We start from the raw sequence: 26,261 nt of genomic DNA, 5'->3' as shown, positions 1-26,261 counted from the left end.
CTTTGTGTTATGACATGGGAAATGCTCTGCCCACAGCTCTGACAGTCCTCAGAGGGTTGCACCCAGTGCCTCTGCCTTCAGGCTGGAAAAGGAAGAAGCAAATCTGCAACGTTGTCCTGTCAGTCATCTTCCTACCATGTGGGAGGCAGAGGGAGCCAGTACTTCTGAATTTCTTCACTGGAAGTGCCCCGCATGAGAGGGAGGCTGCCCAACAAATACATTTTCCTGCTGCCAGTGACCAGGTAAGGGCTCAGTTTTTGTTGGCAATCTTCTTCTTTCGGGCGGAGACCAGATCATAGAAAGGATCCTGTGTTATGCTGGTCCTGGAAACAGGAGGAAATGAGAGCAACAGCAAGAGATTTAATGCTGGAGGATAGCACAGGCGACCTACCTGAACCTGGCCAGAGAGCTCACCAAAAAGTAGGACCAGAAATTTGCAAGTAGGGGAGAATTTAACTATGGTTAGAGATTCTCCATAAGGGGACTCAAAACCCCTCAACATCAAGCAGTTGTTAGGCTGCAAATGTTTCTCCCCACTCTCTTTTTTTAGGCTGAATTCCCTGGTAGCCAAATAAATTGTGTGGCTGTTTGTCCCAGGGCTGGACAAAGACAGGCTTGGGCTTCCACTTCTGGTCTCCTCACCGTATTGCCTCAATCCACTCATCACGTTCTGCTGGTGTGGCTGCTGAGATCTTGTAGGACTGATGCTTGCCTTCAACCACCTTCCCATCTCCATCTGTTTTGCAGGCTTTGATCTTCTGCCCTTTGCAGTTGGGATTGAAGAGCTCGAAGCAGTTCTGTCAGACAGGGAACAAAATGGAATTGCAGGAGAGGACAAGGGGAAGCAAGGAAGCCTTGCTGCTTTCAGCCATGGGTGACAGGGTCAGAGAGCTTTCAAAAGGGATGAGAGCATCCTGTCTTTGAAATGCAATAGTCTCACTTTCCCTGCCCCAAGAATCCCCTTATGTTAGATCTCCAAACCATGCCTCTGAGGTAAACACATGCCTCCTATGAAGGGCTGGACACTAAAACAGCTTTCATGGAGAGGTGGAGTATCAACAGAGAAAAAAAAAAAGCCCCTTCCTGGGCACGTCCCCTGTCCCCACAGCACTACCCACCTCCCCAGAGCCAGAGCATGCCCCCAGCCACCTTGGCCATCCCCAGTGCGTGCACCCTCTCTTCCCACTGACCACCCGAGGGCCTGCCTTGGCAGAGTACCAAGCAGTGGAGACTTACTGGCTTTTTGGGGTCATCCACCTTCCGGACTGATAGGTTCTCCAGGGGGATAATGCCCAGAGGCTCTTTGTCCTGCAGGCAAGGAAACATGGATTAACACCCAACACATTCCCCACATCTCTGCCACTATACACAGCCTCTCTGATTCCCCAGACATGTGTGTCTTTGTGGAGGTGACAAGAGCACAGTGTGCCTAGGAAGACCCCAGGTATTTATGCTATGGGGAGCTTAGTTAACAACAGATCATGGCAATAGCTTCAGTGTCCAGCCTCTCCCATCATCCAGCCCAGAGCAAATGAAACAGGGTGGGAGAGAAGGGAGGTTTGAGCTCAGTCTGGGAGCATGGGGTTGAAGGGCAGAGTTGCCCCCTACACTCTGCTCTTCCCTGGCCCCCCGGGAGCTTGTAACCACCCAGGACACCATTTCCCAACCCGGAGTTAAGCCTTTACCGTGGTGTATTCAAAGTAGTACAGGCAGTTATCGGTCAGAATGAACCAGCGGCGCTTCCAGGTTTTCACACGTCCTCCTAAAGGCAGTGAGGTTCAAAAGCCATTAGTCCCACGCTTTTCCATCCTCCTCCCAACCCTGCTCTGTACACACACACACACACAGAGGCAGCCTGTCCCAGCTCTCCCCGTAGATCAGCCCCAAGGGGGAAACCATGGTGCTCCCCACCGAGGTGATGCCATATGGAGGATACACATAACACACAGGGAGCCAATTTTGCTGTGATGGGACCGGGAAAGGGAAGGGATGAGGGATATCTTTCTGGGTCCACTTTTGGAGCAGAAAGACCCTGTAGGAGAGGGATTGGGAGGAGAGAGCAGGCTCAGCAGCAGATTTCAACAGCAGGTGTCAGCCTCACCCTACCGCAGCAGTGGAAGGACAGTGGAGATGCTGGGTTTTGGGATGCTGAGTGGGCTCCTGAGGGAGATTTGTGATGGGAGGCACAAGGGCAGGGAACTCAGAGGAGCTACAGGAAGCCTGTCCCTTCCCTTACCTAGTTTCAGGAGCCATCCCTCGCGGCTAGGGTTGAAGAAAGTATGTGTCAGATCATTCCCATCATCTTCTGGTATGGAGAACGGCTCGTTCTTTATGCTCTCAAACAGATTCTGCCCCGGAGCATTGGAGGGAGGGAAAGAGAGAAAGAAAGAAAGACACACTTCTGACAAAGCTTGTACACAACCATCCTAGGCCCATCACTCTACACAGGGGCAGGTGGGTGAAGGGGGAGGAGAGTACTGGGGGACGGTGAGTAATGGGGATACAACAGCCCTCAATGTACACCTCAGAGGGCCTCAAAGGTGATTGCAAATTTTCTGCATCCTGTGTCAAAAAAAAAAAAAAAAAACCAACAAACAAAAAACAAACAAACAAAAAAAAAACATAGACCCATTTTGGAAACTAGAAAACCGCGTACCTGTATCAAAAACAGGCTGCAGTGACTGACCTCAGCATGTCATGCGAGGACTGCTGTCGGTGGCAACGAGGTAATACTGAGGAAGTGTAGGGGTGGGAGGTGGGTGACACAGACTGCAGCCCCATTTGGGCTCTGGGTTGGTGGTGCACCATCCAATGATCAAATGCTCTGCCGAGAGCTTATGTGCAGAGACCAACACGCGTATCTGCGTGACCGCAAGGAGACATATTTCGCAGAACCATGGCATTTGGCATTGATGATTACACAAAATGTGACTTTCATAACAGCAGAATGACAGAGAGGCAGGTTGCTAGCTTTCAAAGGGTACAAAGATGTTGCTCACATCGTTGGCATTTGTCATCGCTTATTACCCAAGTCATGAAAAAAATTAAAACTACAGCTCCCCCAGATTGCATGAAATAAATGACATCCTGGAGAAAAACCTAAAGCCTTTATCCCAAGGGGATGCTACTCAACAAATCCGAAGATGGGGTGTAGGCAGCCTCCCTGATGCAAAGCACAAGTTATTCCACCCAGGTTGGCTGAGTGAAACCAGACAAATGTCATAAGCCTGCCGAGTTCCACCTTGCCTCAGAGGGCAGGTCCTGTGCCTGCACAGTCCCTGGAAACTGGTAGCTCCATCTTTTCTCATAGGTGCCTCTCCTGTCTCTGTCTCCCCTTCTGCATCTTCATGCTCTGTGATCAGAAATGCTGTGGACTTGCTAAGAGCTTTATAGATGCTGGAAGAGACCCTGACACTCAGCTGGGGCTTGTTGGTGCTACTTGCATGAAGATATACCCTGCTGTGAGAGAATTCAGGCCCCGACTGGTGGGAATACTGGAGAAAGCTGCAGGTATTCATTTAGGTATGAACAAGGGGAAGGGATACATACTCTGGGCTACTTTAACGTTGCCACACAAGCACACATCCTCAAGAAACAGACAATTCCTAGGAAGCTAGGGCTTTCTAAGCTGGCTAAAGCAGATGGGTGTCCAGCTAGCTCTCAAAAAGGTGGGTGCCCCGTTCAGACAGCCCCAGACCTACACAGCACACAGACACCCGCTGCTCTGCCCCCGACTTCCTCCCACAGAGGTGGTGTTGCACTCCCTGGGCTGCTCACAGACGTCTTTTATAGGTTGTCTTTGTCTCGCACTCCCTGAGCACTTGCCTGCACACCACATGCACTGGGTGTATATTTAGGCCATCTCTTACACACTTGCTCTGTCTTTGTGTGTGTTTCTCTCAGTATGTCCTCCTCTGGCTCACAGTTACAATATCTGTTCCTCTCTCACACAGACACACTTAAAAACACAAACTTGCTTAAACCCATACTGCTATTCACTGAATGTCTCCAGCCCTGTCTCTTTTGTTCCATGTCCTCGCGAACAAGCATGTGTACAGCCTCTCTCCAAAGATGTTTCCATGTTTTCCAGATTTGTTTTTGTACCTATTGCCCTTTTTCCTTGAGCAGCCCTCCCCCTTACAGTGCAGAAGGTCAATAGACCTGCATTACACTGAGACCTCTGGACCTTTGATTCTCAGTGTACCCCAAGCCAGAGAGAAAACAGGACTGATGGAATATGGGAGGCCAGAGCGTTTCTTACCTTTAAGAGATCTTCTGGCAGGTCTGCTCCATTGTCAATGCCTCGGTTGATGGATACAAATCTTTCAAAGGGAGGTTTATCTTTCACATTGGGATTGTGCAGACTAGTGTTAAGCATGATGATAGAGAAGGAGAGTATATAACAGGTATCTGTCAATGAGAAAGGAAAAAGAGGACTGATGGCTTTTATCTTAGATGGCAAATCAATCCCCCCTCTAACAGGTAGCCTGGTTTCCTGTTTCTGGTGAACAGCCTCATCCCCTCAGCTGTAGGAGGAATAGAGAGGTTTCTCCTATGCTAGGAGAAGGACAGAGAGGGCTAGTGGAGAGCTGATCTATGATGGCAAGCTGGATAGATCTGGTCAGGTAACAGCTCTGCTAGCTGGAAAGTTTCTATAGACACATGTCTGTAAGTGCTATCCTTGTTGTGATGAGGTGCACTTCACATGGGGCTGGGAGCACTCCCAAGCTGTGAGCACTTACTTCTCAAGCCTAATCCCTGTTGGGATGGGATGGAGCACAGTAGCAAAATGAGGACTGAAGACCCTCAGCCTACTGAAAATCTTCACAGGAACTGGTCTGCCTCCTTTAACTTAAGGTAAGAGAATACAAAAAACGGCATCTACACTTCCAAGTGATGTTCTCTGTGCATTGTGAATGCACAGAATGAAGGCTTCTCTCTCTAGGAAACAGTGGATCTCAGCTTCACAGGCCTTCTTCTCCCCATACCTACCTGTGGATTGGAATACTCCTGGGTTACACTTGCAGTACCAGTTGGCAAAGGCCTCCATCATGCGGTCAATCTTCTGTGCTTCCCCAGGCAGACGGAAGCTCCATAGGAACTGTCTGTCAGGAGTAGCATGTCAGAGGGTTAGATGGTCTGCAAGGGACTTTTATCCCTTCCCTCAGCCCATGAGACACCACGAAAATACAGGAAGGCATCCCATCACACCACAGAAACAACACAGCATAGGAAGCAGGAGATCTGTTTCTCTCTCTACAAATTCCTTGAGTTCACCAGCCTTAAACTCCCTAAAAGGAGGAAGCTGAACTGAACATACTGTAAACACCCTTTTCCCTAGGGAGTGCTCTGCTGGCCTGTAAGAGAATGAGTTGCTCTAAGACAGAATTCCCTTTGTCACTGGCATAATGGACACTGTGGACTGATATATTTCTTGGTACAAAAAATAATAATCCCCCCATCCATTGAAGCTACAAATGACCCACCTCGCTTTCCCCATCTTCTCTGTAAATGGCTAGAACCTTCTACAGGCCATGAAAGAGGTCTTCCAATGAAGGTTATGTTAACACCTCACAGAGAAACAGGCTTAGAACCAACACACAAAGTAGGGCCTTGGGAAAGCCCCATCTCATCCCAGTGTGGCTTTCATCACCTTCCTGTGTGGTAAGACCCAGTGGGTGAGCAGGTTCCTGCTCCATCTGCTATATCCTACACAGTCACTCACCTTAGTGCCTGCACCAAGTTGAGGTTGGCAAACTGGTGACATGCCACAAAAGCTTGGAGGATCTGAATGTTTGTGGGGTCCCTGGGAGAGGACAGAGGGAAAAGATTAGAAGAGAGCCTTGGCCTTGCTCAGTTTGGATGCCCCGTGGTGTGATGACATGCACCTGGCTCCCTCCCAGCTTCCCCATCCCCTCTACCCAACAAGGAGCCAAGATGCATGGGCACCAGTCTTTTCTAGGAAGACTGACTCCAGTACAGATGGAAGGACAAGTAGCCCATACAGCCAGCCTTAGCCACACTCCAAAGGACATCCTCCAAGGTGTCCTGCCCACCCAGCCCACTACGGTGTGAGATCACATTCAGTCTCAGCACCTGCCTGTGGTCTCCCAGGGGTCATCTAAAAGGATGGCTGAGAGGGGCCCAGGCAGGACATAGCCTCCAACGGGCCTCCTCATCTTGGCTGGGTAGCTTACCTCCCACCCAGGTAATCCCCAATGGCTGTCTTGTTCAGGCCTTCACCCTTGTGGAGGAATTTGGCGATCTCCTGCAGGTCTGAGGACAATAGCTGTTGCTCAATCAGGTACTGGATCCCCTGGGGGAGGAGAAGCAAGACAGCAAAGTCAAACAGATTTTTGGGCTGGCACAAAAGTAGGGCTTCAATATCCTTATATCAGCCTTCACTAGTTTTGATGATTTTGTCTCCTCTGCTAGTCCCCAGCCCCTCCATGAGAGGCCACTACCATCTCCCCACCCTTATTCCATCCATCTTTGTCTACTGCAGTGGGTCAGTCTCACACCCAGCTCATCTATAGACTTGGAGAAATATTTCACTGAATGGGAAACTAAAGCAAACAAAAAAGGGCAGTGTAGGCCAAAAGTCCAAAGAGTCAGGTAGATTTAAGGCACTCAAAAGTGTTCATTTTAATATTTTCAATCAAAGTATCTTAGTGTTCTGTCCCTAATTGCCATTTTTTTCCCAAATTAACTTAAAAAAATAAAATATGTTTGCTTGAAAATAAGAAGACCTAATCAAGAAATTTATTCAAACAAAAATGTGGGCTTGAGACTTTTTTTTCTTCTCTCCATAATTTTCTTGTAGGCCACAGAACAGAAAAGTCTGTAATCTCTTAAGCTCCATCTTCCCCAGCCAGTAAGGATGGAATGTTTTTTTTTTTGTTTTTTTTTTTTTTTTTTAATACAGAAAGTCTGAGCTGGGCTGTGCAAACCAGCCAACATTCTATTTTAAAGAGAATTTCATGATTTTCAAAGTTACAGAAAGTTGAGGTTTGGTTCAGATTCATAACAGTATCTAAGAACACTGCAATTCTCCAGACCACACTCCAGCTCTCCTCACAAAATGCAATAAAGGAATGAAAATTGTTTTAGATCCATCAAAATGTTCTACTTCAACAGAATCAATTCACTTTGCCTTGTAATATATAAAAAAACCTATTTCTATAATGCCCCAAAGAAAAAGCAGTTTCAAAAGAAAAAATTGAAATGTTTGGGAGATTTCTCCACACTATTTTCCTTTCTTTTTCCCCAGATGAAATTTCAGTTAGATCAATTTAATTTTGCAAATTATTGCAGTGACGGTGGAACTCCATTTTCCAGAAGAAAATATTTCTCCCAGAAGATTTTGTTCAGCCATATTCCTGACGCTTACTTCCCCTAGACTCAGGAACTTGCCCTGAGTGCGTGGAGATAGGAACTCGTTTCATCAGCATTGCCTGGATGAAATACAGCCTTGGCAGGAAGGGGCAAAGACAGTTCCCTGCATTGCAAGACTTATCAACCTAAAGTATGTAGAAAAGAGGGAGCAATAAACAGAGATCTGGGTGTGCTTATTCTAAATTAAAAACAATTTGGACACATAGTATAGGAGTTTGACCAGGCTGACCAGCATTGAACTAATAACACTAAAATGGTTTGGAGTCAGAATTAGTTTGGGCATTTTTGCACAGCATGGCACAGTGATATAGAGATGGACACCTCTGGGGCCTCAAACCAAGGTCAGACAGAAAGACAGAAAGGAAGCCTGCTCTCACGTGAGCTGGAAGTACCATTATCAGTCCTTTAAAACAGCTCCTGCTGGCAGAGGGGTGTCCAGGGATTGACATGCACTCCAGCTGCAGTGTGGGCTGGGGAAAGCATCTTGAGGGTCTCAGCAGAGAAGGAGGCATGTAAAGTCGACACTCAGACCAGCAGCTGTCCAAGCTGCTAGCTGTGGTTAGCTGCTGATGAGCGGTTGTACAGTGCAGTTTGTGGTTTTCTTTACAGAGCTCAAAAACTGGCCCACCAGTGAGGTGGAAGGAAGACAAAACTGTCTTTCTCACATCTTCTCTACTTAGTAATACTTTATAGAGCTTTCTGCAGAGGGCTGAAGTCTGTGGGGTCTAGACCCCACTGGTGAGAGTCTCAGAAAGTGGAGGATTTAGACTCACTCGATGGTCCAACTAGTACTAATGAAACCAAAACTAATTCCAAACCAACAGAGGCAGGTTGGCCACTTCTGTTCTGAATGAAACAAGGAAACTGACACATTCTTAAAACTTCCCACCTTCTCTTTACCTCATCCTCCTCCAACACATTACGGGCAATTCTCAGCCGCACACAAGGCAAGAGCTGGGCTGAGGAATAGTTAGGTCTCTTGATACACTGGCAATGTTAAACCATCCTCCCTTTATTTCTTTTAGCTTTGGTTTGCATCTGATAGGATGCCCTCTGTGGGGAGTGCCCTACATGATGTGGGGAGGCAACACAGCTTGATCTTATCAAAATACTTTATTCAGGGATAGGAAGGAAGGTGCTACTGACTGGAGCCTTAGCAAGGTAGGAAACCAGCCCCACACTCTCTGGACATAGTTCCTTTGATATGGGCAGCTGCAAATGGACCAGCAGCCATGAGGACCTCTTCCTCACAGCTTTCTCCTCATAGCTGGAATGAACAAATCCTACCTTTTCAGGGTCCATGTTGAATTTCTTCCGACCCAGGGACAGAAGTTTATCCCTCTGTGACAGTTTGCTGCAAACACAAAGAAGAAGGGAAGTCAAACTTAGAATACAGGTGTTTCACTTAGGACACTCACAAGACAACTCAGATATCTCAAGGTAAGATGTCTAATTGTCCAGAAAGAAAGAGAAATCTCAGAGGAGAATAGAATTCCTGTTATCATTCCTGTCCTTGTTGTGATCCAGATCCCATTGGTGCTTTTGTTTTCTCAACATCAAGAGGGAGACTTTATAAACAAAGGAATACCCATCTTGTTCCACTTGCCTGGTCTGCTCGCCAGCGTTATGGTCTGTCTCTTGCCTCTCCTCATTTTGGAAGCATTCAATCTCTGCAAACACTTGGGCGATCTGTTCCTTCAACTTCTGCAAAAGAAATATCAGGAGAGTGAAGGTGATTGAGGGAAAAGCAACAGATGCAAGGAGCATGTCTTACTTCTTCCCTCAGCTATAGGAGAAGGCCAGGTCAGCTTGTCAGAACCAGGAAAGGATGTCTGTGAAACATGCACAGCTTTGATGTGACCTTGCCCATTCAGAAGGAATTCCAGCTGAAAAAAAAAATAATAATGGGATGGAGGGGCAGAGGGTATTCCCATGTCTGCTGTCATTTGGGGCTGGAAAATCAAGCTTAGCCAGCATGGATCAGTCTGAGAACTCACCCCAGTGCTGACTTCAATTCTTCAAACAATATTTGATGTGACTCCTTACATCATGCACATTTACTTCTAGTTTTTGCTTTGCATAGCCTAATGACACATCCAGGATAGGGGAAGTGGAACCAGTAACTGGGAGGCCAGTGTGGACCAGAAATGGCCACGTTGTGAAACAGACTTTTTAATGCTTCTGTCACTCAATACCAGTGAGCTGATACCTGTCTTGAGATGGAGAAAGAAAAGTGGAGGACAAAAAGAAGAGGAACCACTGCCAAATTTTAAGAGTCAGGTTGCAGAATCCAGTTTCCTTTAGGTTTGTGACAGGCCATAGCCTTCTTGGCTGGATATTCTGTGTTACCAAGGAAACCACGATCACGGCATCTCCTTGTTTCCCTTCTGTAATTTGGGTCCCCCTCAGAGCCACAGTGCGTCACAGCTCTCTTCCAGGAATCACTCAAACTATTCTTTTTGCAAAGCAGAATAGACAAGGAAAGAAGGGTTGTTATATGACAAATTTTGCCTCAACTAGGAGTGAGGAGACAGTGGTGGTGTGCACCCAGCAGAGAAACTGAAGTTCTCCAATATCCTACGATTCAAAAGATCTTCTGGACTTCGGTTTTGCTCTGACCCTTCATTTTGTTTTGCTTCGTCAGTCTGCCAGAGCTGGGCGTGTTCCTTAATAAGCGTTAGATATTGCACAACTGTCACAAATACGTGATCTTAGCTCATGAATTTCAAATGATTATCAGTGTTGTTATTTTCTTCTCTACTGTCTCTTGGCAGTGTAGCAGGCAAGATTACGCCCATCCTCTTTCCTCCTCTTTCTCCCCCACCAGACAACAAGCTCCCCTCCCTGGTCTTTTTGTTAAAGGGTATTGCTAAATAGATTCTGAAGAAATCCAGATGGGAAAAGATTTCTATTCCTAGGGACCTGTTCACCTGAACTCATCTTTCTCCACTGGACAATGCACACTGGCTAATGGCTTCAGGATTTAGAATATGGGTCAGTGTAGCCTAGCATCTTTTCTCTGCCCACAGTGGGTAAAAAATGTAGTGTTCCTGCTCAAATATCATGCTTCCTACAGTGCCCATTGCCCATCCTGAAATCCAAAGAGATAAAAAGCAAGCACAGGCAAACCACATGCACACATATTCATAGTCCGTTTTGCAAGAGGAGGCAAGACACCATTCTGATTTTGCAGCAGAAATGCTAAGTCTGGAAGCCTGAGAAGTGATAGGTAGTTTGGCTTAACCCTTTACTCTATTCAAAGAAATACTGCACTCATTCTCCAGGTATCCTGACATCTTCATGCTGTGCATGCAAACTCAGTGCAAGATGAGAGCACACATTCCATGGTGATGGAGGCAGAAAAGCAGCAGTTGCACAGCCCAGTGCATGACTGTGATGTGGTATTACTGACTGATTTTGAATCTGTCACTTTCAGACTGTTTAGGAGTCAGTGGAGAAATGTTTAGGTCTGCTAAAAGAAAAGAAGAAAAGCAAATTCAACCATGGAAGCTTGTGTGGAAGGTTCTTCCATCACACCTGTCAAAAGAGACTGGGTCCTTCAAGGAGGACTTGTTAAAGGTCCATGAATGGAACAAAAGTTTGAAAAACACAGAGGGATACAGCAGGTAACTCAGACTGATATGTCATTATAAGGTAATCGATAATTTTAAATAATCATAAATGCTGAGCCAAATCTCTGCCAATATGACCTAGTAAAATCACACTAATTTCCTTAACCCTAAATATGCAATCCCGGTTCATCCCAAACATGTTAATGAACTGATCACTCTTTCTCAAAAAACTCATTATGGTAGCTGACAACAGTACCACAGGTTGGATGAATGCTGGTGATAAATATGTCAGGGCAGCCCGCAGCTCAGAATTCAGCTTGGATCATGCCAAAGCAAGTGCTCAGGAGCACTTCTTCATGACCTGAACTGTTATGTGTAGAGATTCCTTGGTGAAGAGTTTTGAGAAGGTTAGGCAGACAGGAGGAATAGGATGGTCCTTACCTTAATGTCCTCTAAGAGCTCCTCTCTGTGCTGCTTTATTGTCTCTATTTCAGCCTCTTCAGCCTCGTTCAGGTCAGATGACCCTGAAAGAGCAAACCGTTGCCTGTGAAAATAGTACTGAGGCCAACATAATCACAGGAAAAGCCATCTCAATTTCTCAGTGCCTATCCTCTCCAAGGGTCATGTCACAGCAGCTCTGATTTCTATGCTCCAGCATCTATGTTCCCTGCTGTTGCAGCCACTGTGCCTGAGCTTTGCCTTGCAAAAGTTTCTCAGTCCAGAGCCAGCAGCACAGCCCCATACACCCCGCCTAGTAGCCAGCATCTCTGCTGGTAGACCTCTAACTCTCCAACAACCCACCCACGCAACCAGTTTTAGTCATTGCAAGCACAATGAAGAGGTCTTACCAAATGCTCTTTGGTGGTTTTTGTGTCAGTCACCCTTATGTACAAGGCCTTTTGGTTCAAGCAACCTGTGACCCAAATACTCCATCTAACTCCAAGCCTCCCATGAAGAGACACTTGCTTCATTGATTGATCCACCACAGCGAGAGACAAAAAATGGGTTGAGAAAGAGAATCAAGGTTTTTCAAGTCTGAGGGCAGGATCTGGGGAATGAAAGCCTTGCTGAAGAAGAAGCATCTGTGGGAGGCTGTTAATCTGCTTTCCTCCCCACTGTGGACTACAGACAATACAGAAATACGAACAGGCTTCCTTGCAATGTACAGGAAGTCAAACAGATAACAACAGAGCCCACAAAATGATTCATAAAAGACCTAGAAGAATTGGGGTGACAGTACAGCTGCTAAATATAATCCTGCTGAAGCACAGCCTCTCCAGCAAGGAGAAAGAGGAGGTGGCAGCACAGAGAGGCAAAGCAGATGGTAAGCCCCAGGAAAATACAGGGGGCTCACACAAGGCTGAGGGCACTGGAGCTGCTGGGAGCTCACTGCAGAACTTGCAGCCAGAATCCTTGCTGCGTCTGAGCACTGAGAGAGAGATTCCCCAGCAAGTCAGGGCAACTTAATGGATGCCCTGCTCCACTGTTTCATAAGCCAAAATCCCCTGGGCCTCCTGTCTTCCTGGAAAAAGAGGAAGTGGAACCAGCTGCCTTGGAAATTCTCTTAGTGTGGCTCTCACATGCAAAACAACTGCTATAAATATGAGTGGGGGAAAAGGGGAAGGAACCAGCCAAGAGAGACAAAAGGAAAAGAGGACAAAGGCAGTCATCTTGGAGTCCGTATCTTTCTTTCCTGCCGTGGACACAACAGCTCAGAATGACCTGCCTTGTGATCTTTTCCCCATCCTCCTGGCTGGTTGGGTTTCCATGAGCTAAATCACACAAAGGTGTGCTCTCACCTTTCTCAGGCTGCAGCCTCTCCCAATCCCTCCTGCAGCCGCTTTCAAGCATTGCATTCCCAGGGGAGAGGCTGCAGCACTGCTTGGGCAAGCAGACAGCATGAAACCAGGGGTGGCAAAGGCTCACGTCCCCTCCCAGCTCTGTGGGCAGCTCTCACGAAGAGCTGAAAGAAGCTGTCCGCTGCTGAGGATGGTCAAGAGAGGAGGAAAACCTGTGTCACTCGGTAGCTCGCAGCACAGCAGCGGCTTTGCTGCTCATCAGGCACGTCGCTGACTTCCCCTTGAACGCCAGTCCTGCCTGTGAGCAGTGCCTGGGTCTTTCAGTTTACTTTGGGTCTGGAGTGTGCAGGAGATGAAGCCAGCCTCTCAGTCTCCTCAGCTTTATTTCCCTCACCCATGTAGGGTCCAGTAATTATGGAATTATTTGTCACATTCTTGCTCAGACACTTTGTCACATATTTCTTTCCAATGAACCACTGCAGCAGGACTTACCTGAGGAACCTCTCCTTCCCCCACCACATGCACAAAGTCTGTGGTGTGGCTGGTTGCTTTGCTTCAGTTGTTCCCTGTCTGCTGAAGCAGCCCAAAGCATCTCAAAGAGACCTGAGGCTCCCAGAGGGCACCATCTCACCCAAACGACCCCCACCGAGACCGTAAATAACTCTGTCCCCCTTCTTCCCAAACCTCTGAAAACCCCAAGGGATTTACCTGTCCGGTGTGTCAAAATGAGAACCGTGTGGGAAAGGCTGTGCGTGGGGAGGGTGGATGAGAAGAAGCATGTGAGTCACGAAGAAGGGGAGGGAATCAAGAGATAAGACGGGGTGAAATAGGAAGGAAAACGATGCCTGGAGCAAAATTTGAGAGTGATTTACACAGAGTTGCACAGAGGGTGCTTGTAAGGTTTCCTAAACAGCTTAAGTCTCTGATTTCCTCAGAAAATAATTATGAGGTCAGCTCCTGCACGTTACTCTGCTTCCCTAACAGAAGGCCTAATGCTCTGCTGAAGGCTATTTTGAGGCTGTTCATCAACTGTACCGTATGCATTGGGGTCTACAGTTAGGGGAAGTGAATGCAAAAAGCTCATTTGGGGAACTGTCCACAGAAAGGCACAGAAAGCAGCAGAGGCAGCTGGGCAAGCAGCAGATAGTGACTAGGAGCAGACTGCCTTGCCTCTCCTTCCTTCTCCACTTTCAGAATGAGCCACATCAGCAGGAGAGGGAGGCTCTGAGTCAACCACTGCCTGGCTTACTCCAGCCCCTTGCAATGGCACAGGGAATTCAGCCCTGCACCTTGGGGGCTGGGGAATGGCTTTCAGAGCTGTCAAAGCCCTCACGACCACCAAGTTCCACTTCCCTCTAGGGCTAGATCAGGACACAGATGAAGCATAGCCCTTGTCAGGCTTCTCTGCACAAGGGAAATTTCACACTGATGAAGAACACCCACAGGTTTCAGGGGGATGCTGCCACCATGAAGTCTGTAAGTCCACGCACAACACGCAAACAATGTCGATGCTGGTTGGCATCCTCTCCAGAGAGGATTTGAAGTTGCTGCTTGGAATTTGTTTTCAGAGAGCGAATGTTGAAAGGAATGCACATGAGCACGGCACTTGTGGGACTTACACCTTGAGGCTGAGGTCTTGAAGACCTGCCAGTTCTTCACGAATTGCCCAGGCTTGTATTCTTGGTGCTGTTTCTCAAAACAGAGCACAGACTTCAATTCCTGTTGTGGAGACTTATGGCCTCAGCCTCCCCATCTGGAGGGCAGGTTGAAGTTACCCAAAAATCTGGGTGACCAGCAAAGAGAAGAACAAAGAATTCATTTCCCATAGCCATGGGCTGTGCAGAGCTGCCCACGTGCTAAGCCTCCAGTCCCAGGCAAAAGTATATGAATGGAGAATGTGGGATTTAGAGAATAGTAGTGGGAAGTGAGCACCCAGGAGAGCTGGAAGGATGGACTGCAGAAACAGCAGCAGATGGTTATCAAGAATGACTGTGTCTGTAGCACCGTTACAGACCATCCATGTGCTACCCACCCACAGCAGAGGTTCAGCTGGCCCATTTGCATGGTAAGGTCCATAAGCACACTCCAAGTGTGGCTGCTGAAGGGTTTGGGAAAACCTACCCACAGCAACACACAAGCAGAGCATCCTGGTGGGCACCTCCTGCGTGGGTGAAGCTGTCTGGTGGAAGAATTTCACCTCAATTCTTTATTTATTCACTTATTTATTTTTATTAATACAGCTTCTGTGTCATCTCCTGTGCAGACCACCACCTACACTGGTGCCAGGTCAGTAGCAGGAAGCTCTCCGGCTCCTCAGTCTGCTCCCACCCAATCTGTCTCCCTCTTGCAGCTACTCCACAGTTCTCCACCAGCTGCTGCCAGAAGAAATTCAAAATGGACCTCACAGAGATAGAATTTGCACAGTCCAGGGGGGAGAGGTGTGAAGAAATGCAGAACCCCACTGCACTACTGCAGCATGCAAATTTAAGACAAATAGCTTGGTAATTCACACCTTGGGTGAATGACTGTGGCATCATCTGATCTGAGGGCCTCCGTTTCTGCAGAAAGCACACCCCAAAAGAAGAAGCAAAACATAAGGTATCCCACTTCTTCCTGCCTGGTTTGTCTTACAGCAACTTTGTCCACCATGGCTTTCAGGTGGTGAGGGCCAGGTGACCCAAAGAGCTCTGCTTTCACTGACACAAATAGCTCTGCTTTCACTGACACAAGAGCTCTGCCAGAAATTGGTCCTACCAATTTCCCTGCCAAGCAAGCCTGGTACAGGGTTTGATCATGCTGTTTTTTTTTTTTTTTGACTAAGGAGCTAAAAGGTGCAGAAGAGTTGTTCAAAGTGGGCACTGCTTTTTTTCCCCTTCATTCTCTGTTCCACTTCCTACACACAAGAGCTGGCTAGGACAGAGGGTCAGACACATCAGAGCCATTCCATGATGATCCCTTTTCTTCCTGGCCCTTGTTCAGCCTCTGTCCTTCCTGCTCTCAGACATACTGTCTCAGACATTCCTGCTCTCAGATGCATAGAGCTTCAGGAGGAGGCTGAAAATGTTCAGTCCAGTAGTATCCCTTTCTCTGCCGAATCCCTACCACTTTATCCACCATCTGCTGAACTAGGAAATAAAACCCAAGATCTCTCTCAGTTCCTCAGATGTGGCTTACCTTCCCCACCCACACCTGCTTTTTTAGATTATTTCAGGACAAGGCAAGCCCACCTGCAGGTCACTTTCAGGTGTTAGAACCCGAATATAGTCACTAACCTTTGACAAACATAAGCAAGAGAGGCTACCAGTGCCAAAAGACCAGCGAGCTTGTTGCACTGGGACACCCAACTGCATGAGACACTCTGCAAATGCAAGCCAGCCTCTGCAGGCTTTAAGGAAACACCACAAAGGAGCTTGCAAGCCATGCCAAAGTTGCATGGAGAGAAGCCAAAGCTTATAGGTGCTCATCCCAAGTGTTGCATGAACCCTTGATATCCCCGAGTCAGCTCAGCTTAGGATCACAAGCACAGTAGGCACTCTGAGCACAAGAGACATTCGGGTCAGTGGGAACATTTCTCCAGATCTGGAAGGAGTTTCCTCACAAAAGAGCAAGAAAAAGCAAAACCTGCTGCTCAAGGCTGCCAAGCAAGTAACTGTACCACCAGGGATCTTCCACCATCTCTTTCCTCCTGCCACCAGCAGCAGCATTCACTTTCACTGCTGGGATTTCACGGTGTGCTCTGCCCCGTCAAACTGGGTGCACAGCCCTCACAGAAAACAAGACAAAAGGTGGTCAAGGCTTACCAGCAGGAGAAAAGTCCATCCTGAAGAGCCCAACGTGTTTTCCACAAAGCTGTTGCTCCTCCTTGCCTTCTGCTTGCTCAGATGCTTCACAGAACTGAAACGACTTGGAGCCAGTGACCAAAATTGCAGCAGCTTTAGGGGGGGCGGGTTGCCCTCTGACTCCTCCCTTCCCCTCCTCGTCCATCCGACCACATCTCATGAGCTTGTATCAGTGAAGGAAGCTGTGTGTGCACATTGCTCTGACCTAGCAGAGGCTCCTTGGCTACTTCTGCAATGCAAATCCACAAATATGCAATGCAAATCCACCCCAGCAGCTTTTGGGGAGAACATCTGAGCCCACATTTGTGTTTGAAGGGACTGAAATGAGCAGTGACGGTACCTTGGGATTTTGTCTGGGATCCTCCAGCGAGAGAGGGGGATAAAAGGAAGTTCCTGATTCAGAAAACCCATCTGATTCAGGAAGTGGTTTCATTTTAAAGGAAAGATTCTTCCTGCATTAATTCTGCAGCGGGTTGTGGGTGGGTGAATGCTCCAGAACTGGAGGGTGGTTGATGGAGGCCGGGGAGAAAAGCGTCTTTTTCTTCTTTTCCCTCTCTCACCCCCCACTATGTGATGTGTACTGTAGGTCTTGCTCCTTTCTTCCACTAACAAACTGAACTGAGAAGGAAAGTCCTCTTTCAGGTTTAGTGATACTCCTGCTGATGGAAAAGCTGGGTTAAAATGTTTTTAGAGGGAACCTGTTGTTCTCTTCGTCGGTGAGACAGGAGAGATGCTCCATCCCCCCAGTCCCTCCCACACATACACGTACACACAGTTCCAGAAAGCTGTGATCCCCTCACTTCCCCTTGAGTTAGTTGTATTTGGTTTCCATGTACGCTGTCATTCTTGCTTTCTGTGGTAGATCTCTGACACTGGCAATGTAGGGGAAAAAAAAAAAAAAAAGGAGAAGTGTGCAACAGAGCGCCATGCCAGAGCCAGAAGAATTGATGAATAATTAGGTCAAGGTAAAAATCAAACCAGATGTAATGTCCAGGCAGGACTCTTGCTTCCTCTAGCAGGACTGAAGCTGTTGAGGGACAGCTCCTGTCCATGCATGAATATTTACCTCTGAAGGACTCACATCCTTAGCACCCCCAGCTGTTGCTGTACTCACAGCAGGCCTTGAACAGGACGGCAAAGGAAAAGTGCTCTAATGAACCTCCAAACAAAATAGGAGATATCCCAGCCTTGAAGGCATTGTGTCAAGAGGTGGCAGAAATTCAGGATGGCTCCACACAGGCAGCTGGAGGCGAAGCTACAAATAACCTGTGAGTGTTAGGAAGGGTTAGTGGCAAGCATTCACCACTTACTTTCCATGTTGAGGGTGAATAGTTTTAGAGAAGAATCTAGAAGCTAATTTGGGAGGGATAAAAGGAAGAAGAGAGAAAGCTTTATTATGCAAACTGATTTCAAATCATCATACCCACATCTGCCCTGACCTTCAGCATGCACAACTTCTGGTCTTAATGTTTACCAGAAGCCTGCCTTTGGGTGACAGCTTGCCAAGAGCCCACCCTTGAGATTTGTTATCTGTCTTGGGATTTTGGGCCACATCAAAAGAGAATTCACTAGCACACAGTTCGTGTAGCGGGGATGGATTCAGCATATCACCTCCAATACCATCATCATTGTTTTCCATTAAAAAAAAAAAAAAAAAAAAGATGTTTCAGCAGATGTTTCAGCTGACATCAAGCAGACTTACCAGCTTAAGGCACTTCTTTGGAAGACCTGATTTGCCTGCCTGAAGGGTAGATTATATATAGAGAGACAGCTTGATCAGAGCTGTTCCTATACGTGTGGCAGGTCAAACCACAAACACCCTGCAAACACTAAAATGTATGTCTCTGTACACTGCAGAAATACTCCTAGCCACTCCAACAGAGACCAATGCAAAGCCTGTACCCGTGTCTCTAATCCATATGTGCTTCATCTCTTAACTCCTTCATGCTTCTTTCTTCCTACATCTTCACCTGTCTCCTGTTTGCAATCCCTGACTGCCCTATTTTGGGACCTTACTAACTAATTCTGGGCTCCACAATACAAAAAGGTTGTTAAAGTACCCAGAAGAGTCCAGAGGAGGGCAACAAAGCTTGTAAAAGGGCTGGAAGACATGTTCTGTGAGGAAATGCTGAGGGCACTTGGTTTGTCTGGTTTCGAGAAGAGGAGGCTGAGAGGTGACCTCATTACCCTCTGCAACTTCCTAAAGGGGGAAAACGGAGAGGGAGATACCCATCTCTTCTGGTCACCAACAACAGAACACAACAGAATGACATAAAGCTGCAGTGGGAGAGGTTCAGACTGGATATTCGGAAAAAAATATTTACCTTGCAGGTGATCAAATGCTAGAACAGGCTTCCTAGCAAGGTGGTTGATGCCCCATGCCTGACAGTGTTCAAGAGGCTTTTGGATAATGCCCTTAATACTACGTTTTAACTTTTGGTTAGCCCTGAAGTGGTCAGGCAATTGGACTTGGTAATCTTTGAAGGTTCCTTCCAATGGAACTATCCTATCCTATCCTATCCTATCCTATCCTATCCTATCCTATCCTATCCTATCCTATCCTATCCTATCCTATCCTATCCTATCCTATCCTATCAATTTAGTTCAATGCTGACCTCCACTATTTGCATTTGGCTAATTCTGGTAGTTTTATTTTTAACAGTGGTTGTCTTTGATACACTTTCACTTATATCAGCTAGAGGAGTCTGAATAGAGCATATACCATCATAAAACTGCATAATTTTATTCCACGTACTAATGAAACACCTGCAAGACATGTTCCTAATGAGGGAGCACAAGAAGTGAGACAGGATCATGTAACTAAACTAAGCCTAGAGCATCTCCCATTCTTCCCAAAGTGCAGGGTAATTATATCTCCCCCTCCATGCCCTTATTCCCTCACCCATTCACATGGCACACAAACCGATATGGTTCCAGGCTTACCCTGCAGCAAACATGCGGCTCTTCTCTTTAGGAATCCTAGACCCAAATGATAAGTTAACAAGCTTGAGCACACCAGACAGACAATATAGATTTGTGGTGAACGCAGGTAGTTAGTAACACTATTGCAGCCAGCAATGCATCTGGAAATGCCCTTAAGTATGTAACACATCTTCTGTGCTCATGGCAAGAAAATACCACGAAAGAGCTACAGCACAAGCCTTTCATTATTTCAAGTGAAAAAAGAGTGGGCAGACAAAGGAAAAAACAAAGAGAGAAAGAGCGAGAGAGATGAAGAGGGGAGGAAGGAAGCAAGTAAGTAAACAAACAAGCAAGCAAGCAAGCATGTGATAAAACTTAAGTTTTACCCCAGTGTTATAGAAACATCAAATGGATCCTAGGGGAGATGAGAGTTAAATGTTTTACTGTGTGGTCAGAACTATGCCATAGCCAGTGGCTCAGAGCACATGGGTTCTCCCACTGGTGTTGTCAGTTAAGGTCAGCATAGATACAGCCTGGCTCACATACAGACTAAGCAAGGAAAATTTGACATGCAGCAAAAATCAGCTTATGCTGGAAAATACAGGGTATCAGCTCTTACATTGGGCACTGATTCTGGCATATTTCTCCTAGAGAAATCTAGAGTGTATGTGGCCTGTACATTCAAAGAAAACCACTACAATGACTACTGCCACATCTGCGAAAAGAGTAGCCCAGATCACATCGAGGGCATGTCTCTTCAAGTAATGCACTTCCTGGAAAAACAGGAGACTAGAGGAAGAACCAACGAACATTTTCCAGGCAGCAGAGATTATTTTAATAAGGCAAAGAATAGAGATGGGACTGGTGAGTCCTTGCTCAAAGACAGGCCTGATCCAGAGGTACAAAGTTTTCTTAGCCAAGCAAGAAGAGGTGTCAATGAGGGAACAAGAAGATTGGGAGGCAAGGGTGGTATTGTGGGGCCTAGTTAGTATCAAGGTAAGTTAAGGGGACTGGGACAGGTCAGATATTTCTTGGGTTGGGTTGAGATTTGGCCATTTTTGTCCTCTTTTCACACCTACCAGCCCACATGAGAAGCAGTTCTCCAGAGCTGCTGAGAACAGGAAGAAGAAGAGACAAGTCCCTGGAAATTAGCACTTTTGATAGCAGATTGGGGCTAGATCCAGTAATTGCTACTGCCACTGCACATCCTTTCCAGCCGTGGTTATATCAGACTGGAGCTGTGCAGGCAAGAGGGGAGAGAGTTTGTAATGGGGCATCCCAGCTTGACCAGCAGTTCTCATCTCATTAAGCCTGGTACGTTAGGCTGACTATTGATATAAACTTAAAATAATTATGTAATACAAATAATTCCTACTGCTTTCAAGGAGATAAAAAGAGTGACAATGCCAATGCTGAATATTTTTCTGTGCTGATGATGTCAACTATTACAACAACCATGCACAGATGGGCAAAATACAGGTTTGCACAACTTCAGTAGCCTCTTCAAGAGGTGATCCAAGGTAAAGCAGCACTAGAGCAAAGACAAAAACACAGTTTTTCATATAACAAATAGAATAATTGCAAGAAGCAACACAGACTGACAGCCAAAGCAATAACTCAGGGTGGAAATGTGAAGGCAGAAAGTAAAGTTACTAGTGCAGAGTACCCGAAATAGGCTGTTCTCAAATGCTTTTACTAGTTCAACAAACTAGAATTAATTTATTTTTGAGTTAGAAAGATGGTGATTATAAAAGGCCATAGTGGGGGGAAAGAAAAGGGAAAAATATGTTATAAAGATTACAGGATGTTTGCTTGGTGTCTGATAAACTTGAGTGATGAGCCAGAAGTACTTTTTTCTTGTATTCAGATATGCAGCAATATTAAGGCTTTACGCCTTTGCAGAAATGTAGAAATCAAGTGGAAGATTTTATTTTGGTAGTTCAGGAAATATTAGTCCTGTTAAAGAATAGCTATAGACCTCCTTAATACTCTGAACAGCTCTTTTCACTTCCCTCATGCAGCCTTCCTAGAAGATACTACAGCTTACCATGAAAAGACATATTAGATCTGGCTTTACAAAACAGTTTATCTAACAACTGATAAAGCATGAAGACTGCTAGCACGCAAGAGATCTAAGTCAAGCACTTGACACTAAATTAGAATTTACACTTCTACTCTAGTCCCTGTTACCTCCCCACAACAAAAGACAGGTGAAAAATTACGTTGAACCATGTGAGCAACTAGTGAGAAAAGATGCTCGGTCAGATATTGATTTATATTTATCAGCATTAAGTAACAGTGGTATCGGTGATATGGAGGCTGTCACCAGCTGAAAACAAAGTGTCTGTAAGAATGGAAACTGATATCAGAATCACCAGGGACATGCAAAAGTACAGAGAAGGAGATAAGGCCAAGCCATAAAAAATTCAATGTGATTTAGGAGTCTGTGAACAACTTCTTAAGTGAGGGAAGTGCAAGTACAAATCAGCCCTCACAAGGACTTTGATCCTCAAAGGTCTTCTGCTTACCCAAACACATAATGGAGAAGAGGTGAAGGAATTGAACCCCTCTCACTGCTCCAGACAAGAGGATGGCAGTGGACCAACTATGTTGCCCCAAACCAACGAAGCTGAAAGTGATCACAGCCAGAAGACAGACTAGCCACCATGATTAAATGTTTGGACCAGTTGTTCCTCAGCTCCAGTAGGGCTGGTCTTCATGAAAGTCCACAAACATGACAGGTCCAAGACTAAATAAACACCATTTTCAAATTGAGTTACTTCTGAGCTTGAGTTACTTTTGAGTTATGTCCTAAATGTAGGCAGTTTGTGTTCAGTGCGACTGGATTGGAAACTTCATTTTTTTATTAACTTTTGGTTGACGGGGTAAATTTAGGATAGAGGACCTCTGGTATGGCCATATTAGAAAGAGCATCATGGCCTGAGATGCATCGCCCTGTTCCACTTACAATCTCAGCACTGAATTCAGGGCAGGCTCTCAAAGAAGCATGGCAGTTAGTGGGAAACCGCAGCAGTGAGAGGAGAGGGGGGCAGCAAAAGGGAGGGGTGGGAGCTTTGGAGAAGAATAGAAGCAAAGAAAGAACTAAAAGCGGGAGACAGATGGTATGAAGCTGTGTGAATGGGGAAGTGGGAAGAGGCAAAAGGGGAATATAGTAAGAGGGACAGTTTGCAGCTCAGCCAGGCTGAATCAAGCTAATGTCTTCCTTGGTGGAGGCCCAGCACACACAGAAAACATCTCTTGTCCACACAGAATTGCCTGAGCAATAGGTCATATAAAATAATTATATCAGGGCCCAGGGTAATAAGGATACCTTCTGAGGCCATGGCCCTTGTCTGCAAAGAAATGAGACCCATATTCCCCCCAGGAAACGATTTTCCTGCCACTCCTTCTGTGCTGAAGCACAAGCCTCCTGCTCAGCTTCTGCCCTCTTGTGCAGGGTTGTGAAGCTCAAACAGCTCTGAAAGAGGCCCCTGATCCTTGTCGTGTCCTCACCGAGAGAACAGAACACCACAGAAAAAGGGGGAGAGGTGGGGTGACCCAAATTCCTCTTTGCTTTGCATTTTTCTGGGGGTAAAGAGCTAATGTTACGCATCTCCCTTGCCCACCATCCCACATAGGTGCTGTGCAAACCCAGAGCCCTGGAAGTGTCTCAGAGCAGAACCATCCCACTGAGCAATTCTTTGCCATAATGCCTTCCTCAAACTCAGCAAAGGGAACAAGAAACCCCAGAGGGATGCCTACTTTCCCTCGGCCCCGCTGCACATGCAGAAGGAAACTCATGTCAAGAGCACCTCTTGGTGGTGTGAGAGCACATCAAAGCAGCAGCAGCAGCAGCTCTGTATGTGCTCACTTAAGGGTTACAGGGCTATTTCCTGCAGTTTCCTTCCCTCTCCTTCAGCATACACAATTGAGAAGCTTTAATGTAGCAGGTACTAGTTGTTCTCAGAGCTGTTAGAAGGCATATTATTTAAATGTAATAACCTAATTTTTAATAATTTAAATATGATAGGAAGAAAACCCTTAAAAACCTTTACATAAAACTCTATTGTTCCTCTATGCAGCTATTGGCAGAGGAGAAATGCATTTAGATTCAGAGCACAGATCTCTGACTTGGAAGAAAACTGACTATCCATAGCAGTAACAGGCAATTGTCTTTCAAAAATGATTTGCTCAGGAGGGGAATGGAGATACACCATTTTACCTGGACTTTTACTGCTCATTTTTGGCCACACAGAACTACAGCGGCCATGAAATGGGGCTCACCTGGATGTGAGTATCAGCAGTCCCTCCTCCTTGACTGCTTTCAACTCTTCTTCTTCTTACCCTCTCCATTCCATGCTGCCAGTCCCACAGGCCCCCGTGCAGGACAGCAAGGACAAAACCACACACTGGCAGTCAGCAGGTCATCATCACTCTGTCCCAGGTAGCACCCAATATATTCTCCAGCTCTTTCCATCTCTTTTCTTTTTAGCCCCCATCCTTTCCACCCCAACTGTCCGCACTCTGTTCTTCCCACCCTACACCTACCAAGGTACCTTGGGGTTATTTGAAACCTTCAGAGAAATGCTCAGTTGTAAACAGAAATGTTCTTCTTGATAAGGTGATTCCAAATGCAGTTTCAAAAATAATTCACTTTCTGTCCCAGGCTGTCTGCCCAACCTAGAGCTCCCTGAATACCTAGGGTCCCCAGCTCCCAGGACCCTCAGGATCCCATAAACCTCAGTTTTCACCCAGACACCTGCCACAGAGAGCTCCCAGTGTGTCCAGTTGCCTGGGAAGCAAATTGCCATCAGATGTCCCAAAACTTTCTAACTGAGACGTGGCACAGCTTTCCAAACCTTTTTGACAAATGGACTGATGTCAAGCTCAGATTTTTTCTTGGATAACTCTGCCCCTCGTGCCAACAAACTGCCCATGGGTTGCACTTCACATTTTGCTGGTTTTGCAGGCTGGCTACAGTCCTCTTTCTACAGCCTGCAGACCTACCTTGACACTTGCTGGGCAAGGATGTGGGGTTAGGATGGGAAACACTACTAGCTCTACTAGCAGTGCTTGATTTGAGAATTCCTGTTCCAATTCCAGCTGTAAATATTGGGTATTTTTTTCATCCACCAGTATCATTCTTTATAACCAGGTGTACCTGCCTTCTAATCTGACAGAGTCCCTACCTCCTGGCCCACTATATTTCTTCACCTGCCTGCTCTTTCCAGCTCCTACTGCTAGTTTCCTGACAGCAACCTTTGTGACTCTCTTCTGTCCTTCTCTGACCTGTATTCCCCTCATTTCCACAGCCTGTTCTTGCTCTTGCAAAGGAGTCAGTGGGTTTCCTTTCCCCCCCCTTCCCTACCACCCACAGAGGGAACACCTAGTACAGCTGGTAGTTTTGTGCTTCTGAAATAGCCGCAAGACCTGGAAACTTTCCACGGTTGAATGTTTTTGGGTAGCGGCCAGCACTGTGTGACGGATGGGAGAGCTGTCCTCCTGAGCGGGTCAGTTCCAACAGCCTCCCGTGGCTGCTGCAGCACAGAGGTCACCAACCTTTGAAAAAGCACTTTCCCTCGGCATCCCTTCCTTCGGGAACATCCCAACTTAATGCCCCCTGTTCTTGGTCTAACTGACCTCCTGACAAAATTGGAAATTCTAATTAATTCTGTGTCACCACATCCCTTCTTCCCTAAAGTGCATCTCCTGCCCATCCACTCATCAGTTTGTGGGGCACAGAGACGTATAGACACGTGCTCTTTTCCAGGCTTAGCATTGCAAGGCAGAAGGAAGGAGAAGCTCACAGACCCTCATTTTGAGGGGCAAAAGGAAGGAGTAGAGCCTCCTAGAATGCTCAGAGCCACCTTTCCGCTCCATGTCTCTTCTTTCTTCAGGCTTTGCCTCTCCTTATTGCTTAGCTTTAAACTCTTTTACCTTCTGAGCACAAGATGAAGGAGGTCTAGCAGCAGTTTTCATTGGCTACTTTTGCACGGAGGTTGCAGGAAGGGTGGGTAGGGAGAAATTGGCTTGCATGAACTTCTCTGTTCCACCAGTCTTGGCTTTTATAGTAGCAGCAGAAGAGAGAATATTCAGTTCATCCTCTGATGTGTTTGCTCCACTTCATGGTAAACACGTAGACAGAGCCAATACTTCTTTGTACTAGCAATCTGGGGGCAGGTGGGGAGGTGCGACAGGACCTTATTGCCACCAGTGTGGTGGGACAGGGCAGCTGTGGGGTGGCTGCTGCTTCATAGAGGCCACTTCAGTTCCTTGTTCAGCTTTTGCAGAAAATATTATTCCTTGTGACGTTTTGTCGTTGACACGGATTCTGGGAAGACATGAAAAATCTCCATTGCTCCAGCTCTTTATTCCTCCCCAGGTCCTACTGAAGACATCCTTGCCTGTTTACACCTCCTCCAAAGTTTGGATGATGAAGGAGGGAGGGGGAAGTCCACCCCTCCGGCCTCCCACCCCTCTCTAAGCTTTGTTCATCTCCCGTATAAAAGCAGTTTGGTGCCCCCAGCCGTCCGCTGGGATGGGGCAGGAAGGGAGTGGGTTGAGACACACGGGGTGAAAAAAAAGACAGCAATAATCTCCCAAACCACAAAGTCAAGCACGCCCCGCCTTCAGCTAACGGCCTGGGCTCAGGGCTGCGGTGGGAGGGGAGGAGGGACCAGAGGGCGATTGAGTAAAGTTCCCTCTTCCATTTCCTCCCTCCCTGCAACCTGCCA

The 26,261-nt window shown here is 46.7% G+C and overlaps 1 protein-coding gene across 1 annotated transcript; it reads right to left on the bottom strand.

Annotated features, from left to right (window-relative positions):
* Positions 1 to 228: 228 nt before the first annotated feature.
* On the bottom strand, positions 229 to 16,646 carry CYTH4 (cytohesin 4). The gene is made up of 13 exons (XM_084306639.1): positions 16,567 to 16,646; positions 11,409 to 11,491; positions 8,984 to 9,099; positions 8,683 to 8,749; positions 6,198 to 6,316; positions 5,726 to 5,806; positions 4,993 to 5,105; positions 4,262 to 4,410; positions 2,237 to 2,348; positions 1,686 to 1,762; positions 1,237 to 1,308; positions 643 to 797; positions 229 to 323 (listed from the first exon to the last, which is right to left on the bottom strand). Exons 1-13 carry the CDS (start codon positions 16,583 to 16,585, stop codon positions 251 to 253), a joined length of 1,236 nt encoding a protein of 411 aa, XP_084162765.1. The 5' UTR covers positions 16,586 to 16,646; the 3' UTR covers positions 229 to 250.
* Positions 16,647 to 26,261: the final 9,615 nt, after the last annotated feature.

This window comes from Netta rufina (genome assembly GCF_964035555.1).
Source record: "Netta rufina genome assembly, chromosome: 1".
NCBI classification, from domain to species: Eukaryota; Metazoa; Chordata; class Aves; order Anseriformes; family Anatidae; genus Netta; species Netta rufina.
Note: the sequence above shows the minus strand (reverse complement) of the source record. Positions and strands in the feature narration are given on the sequence as shown.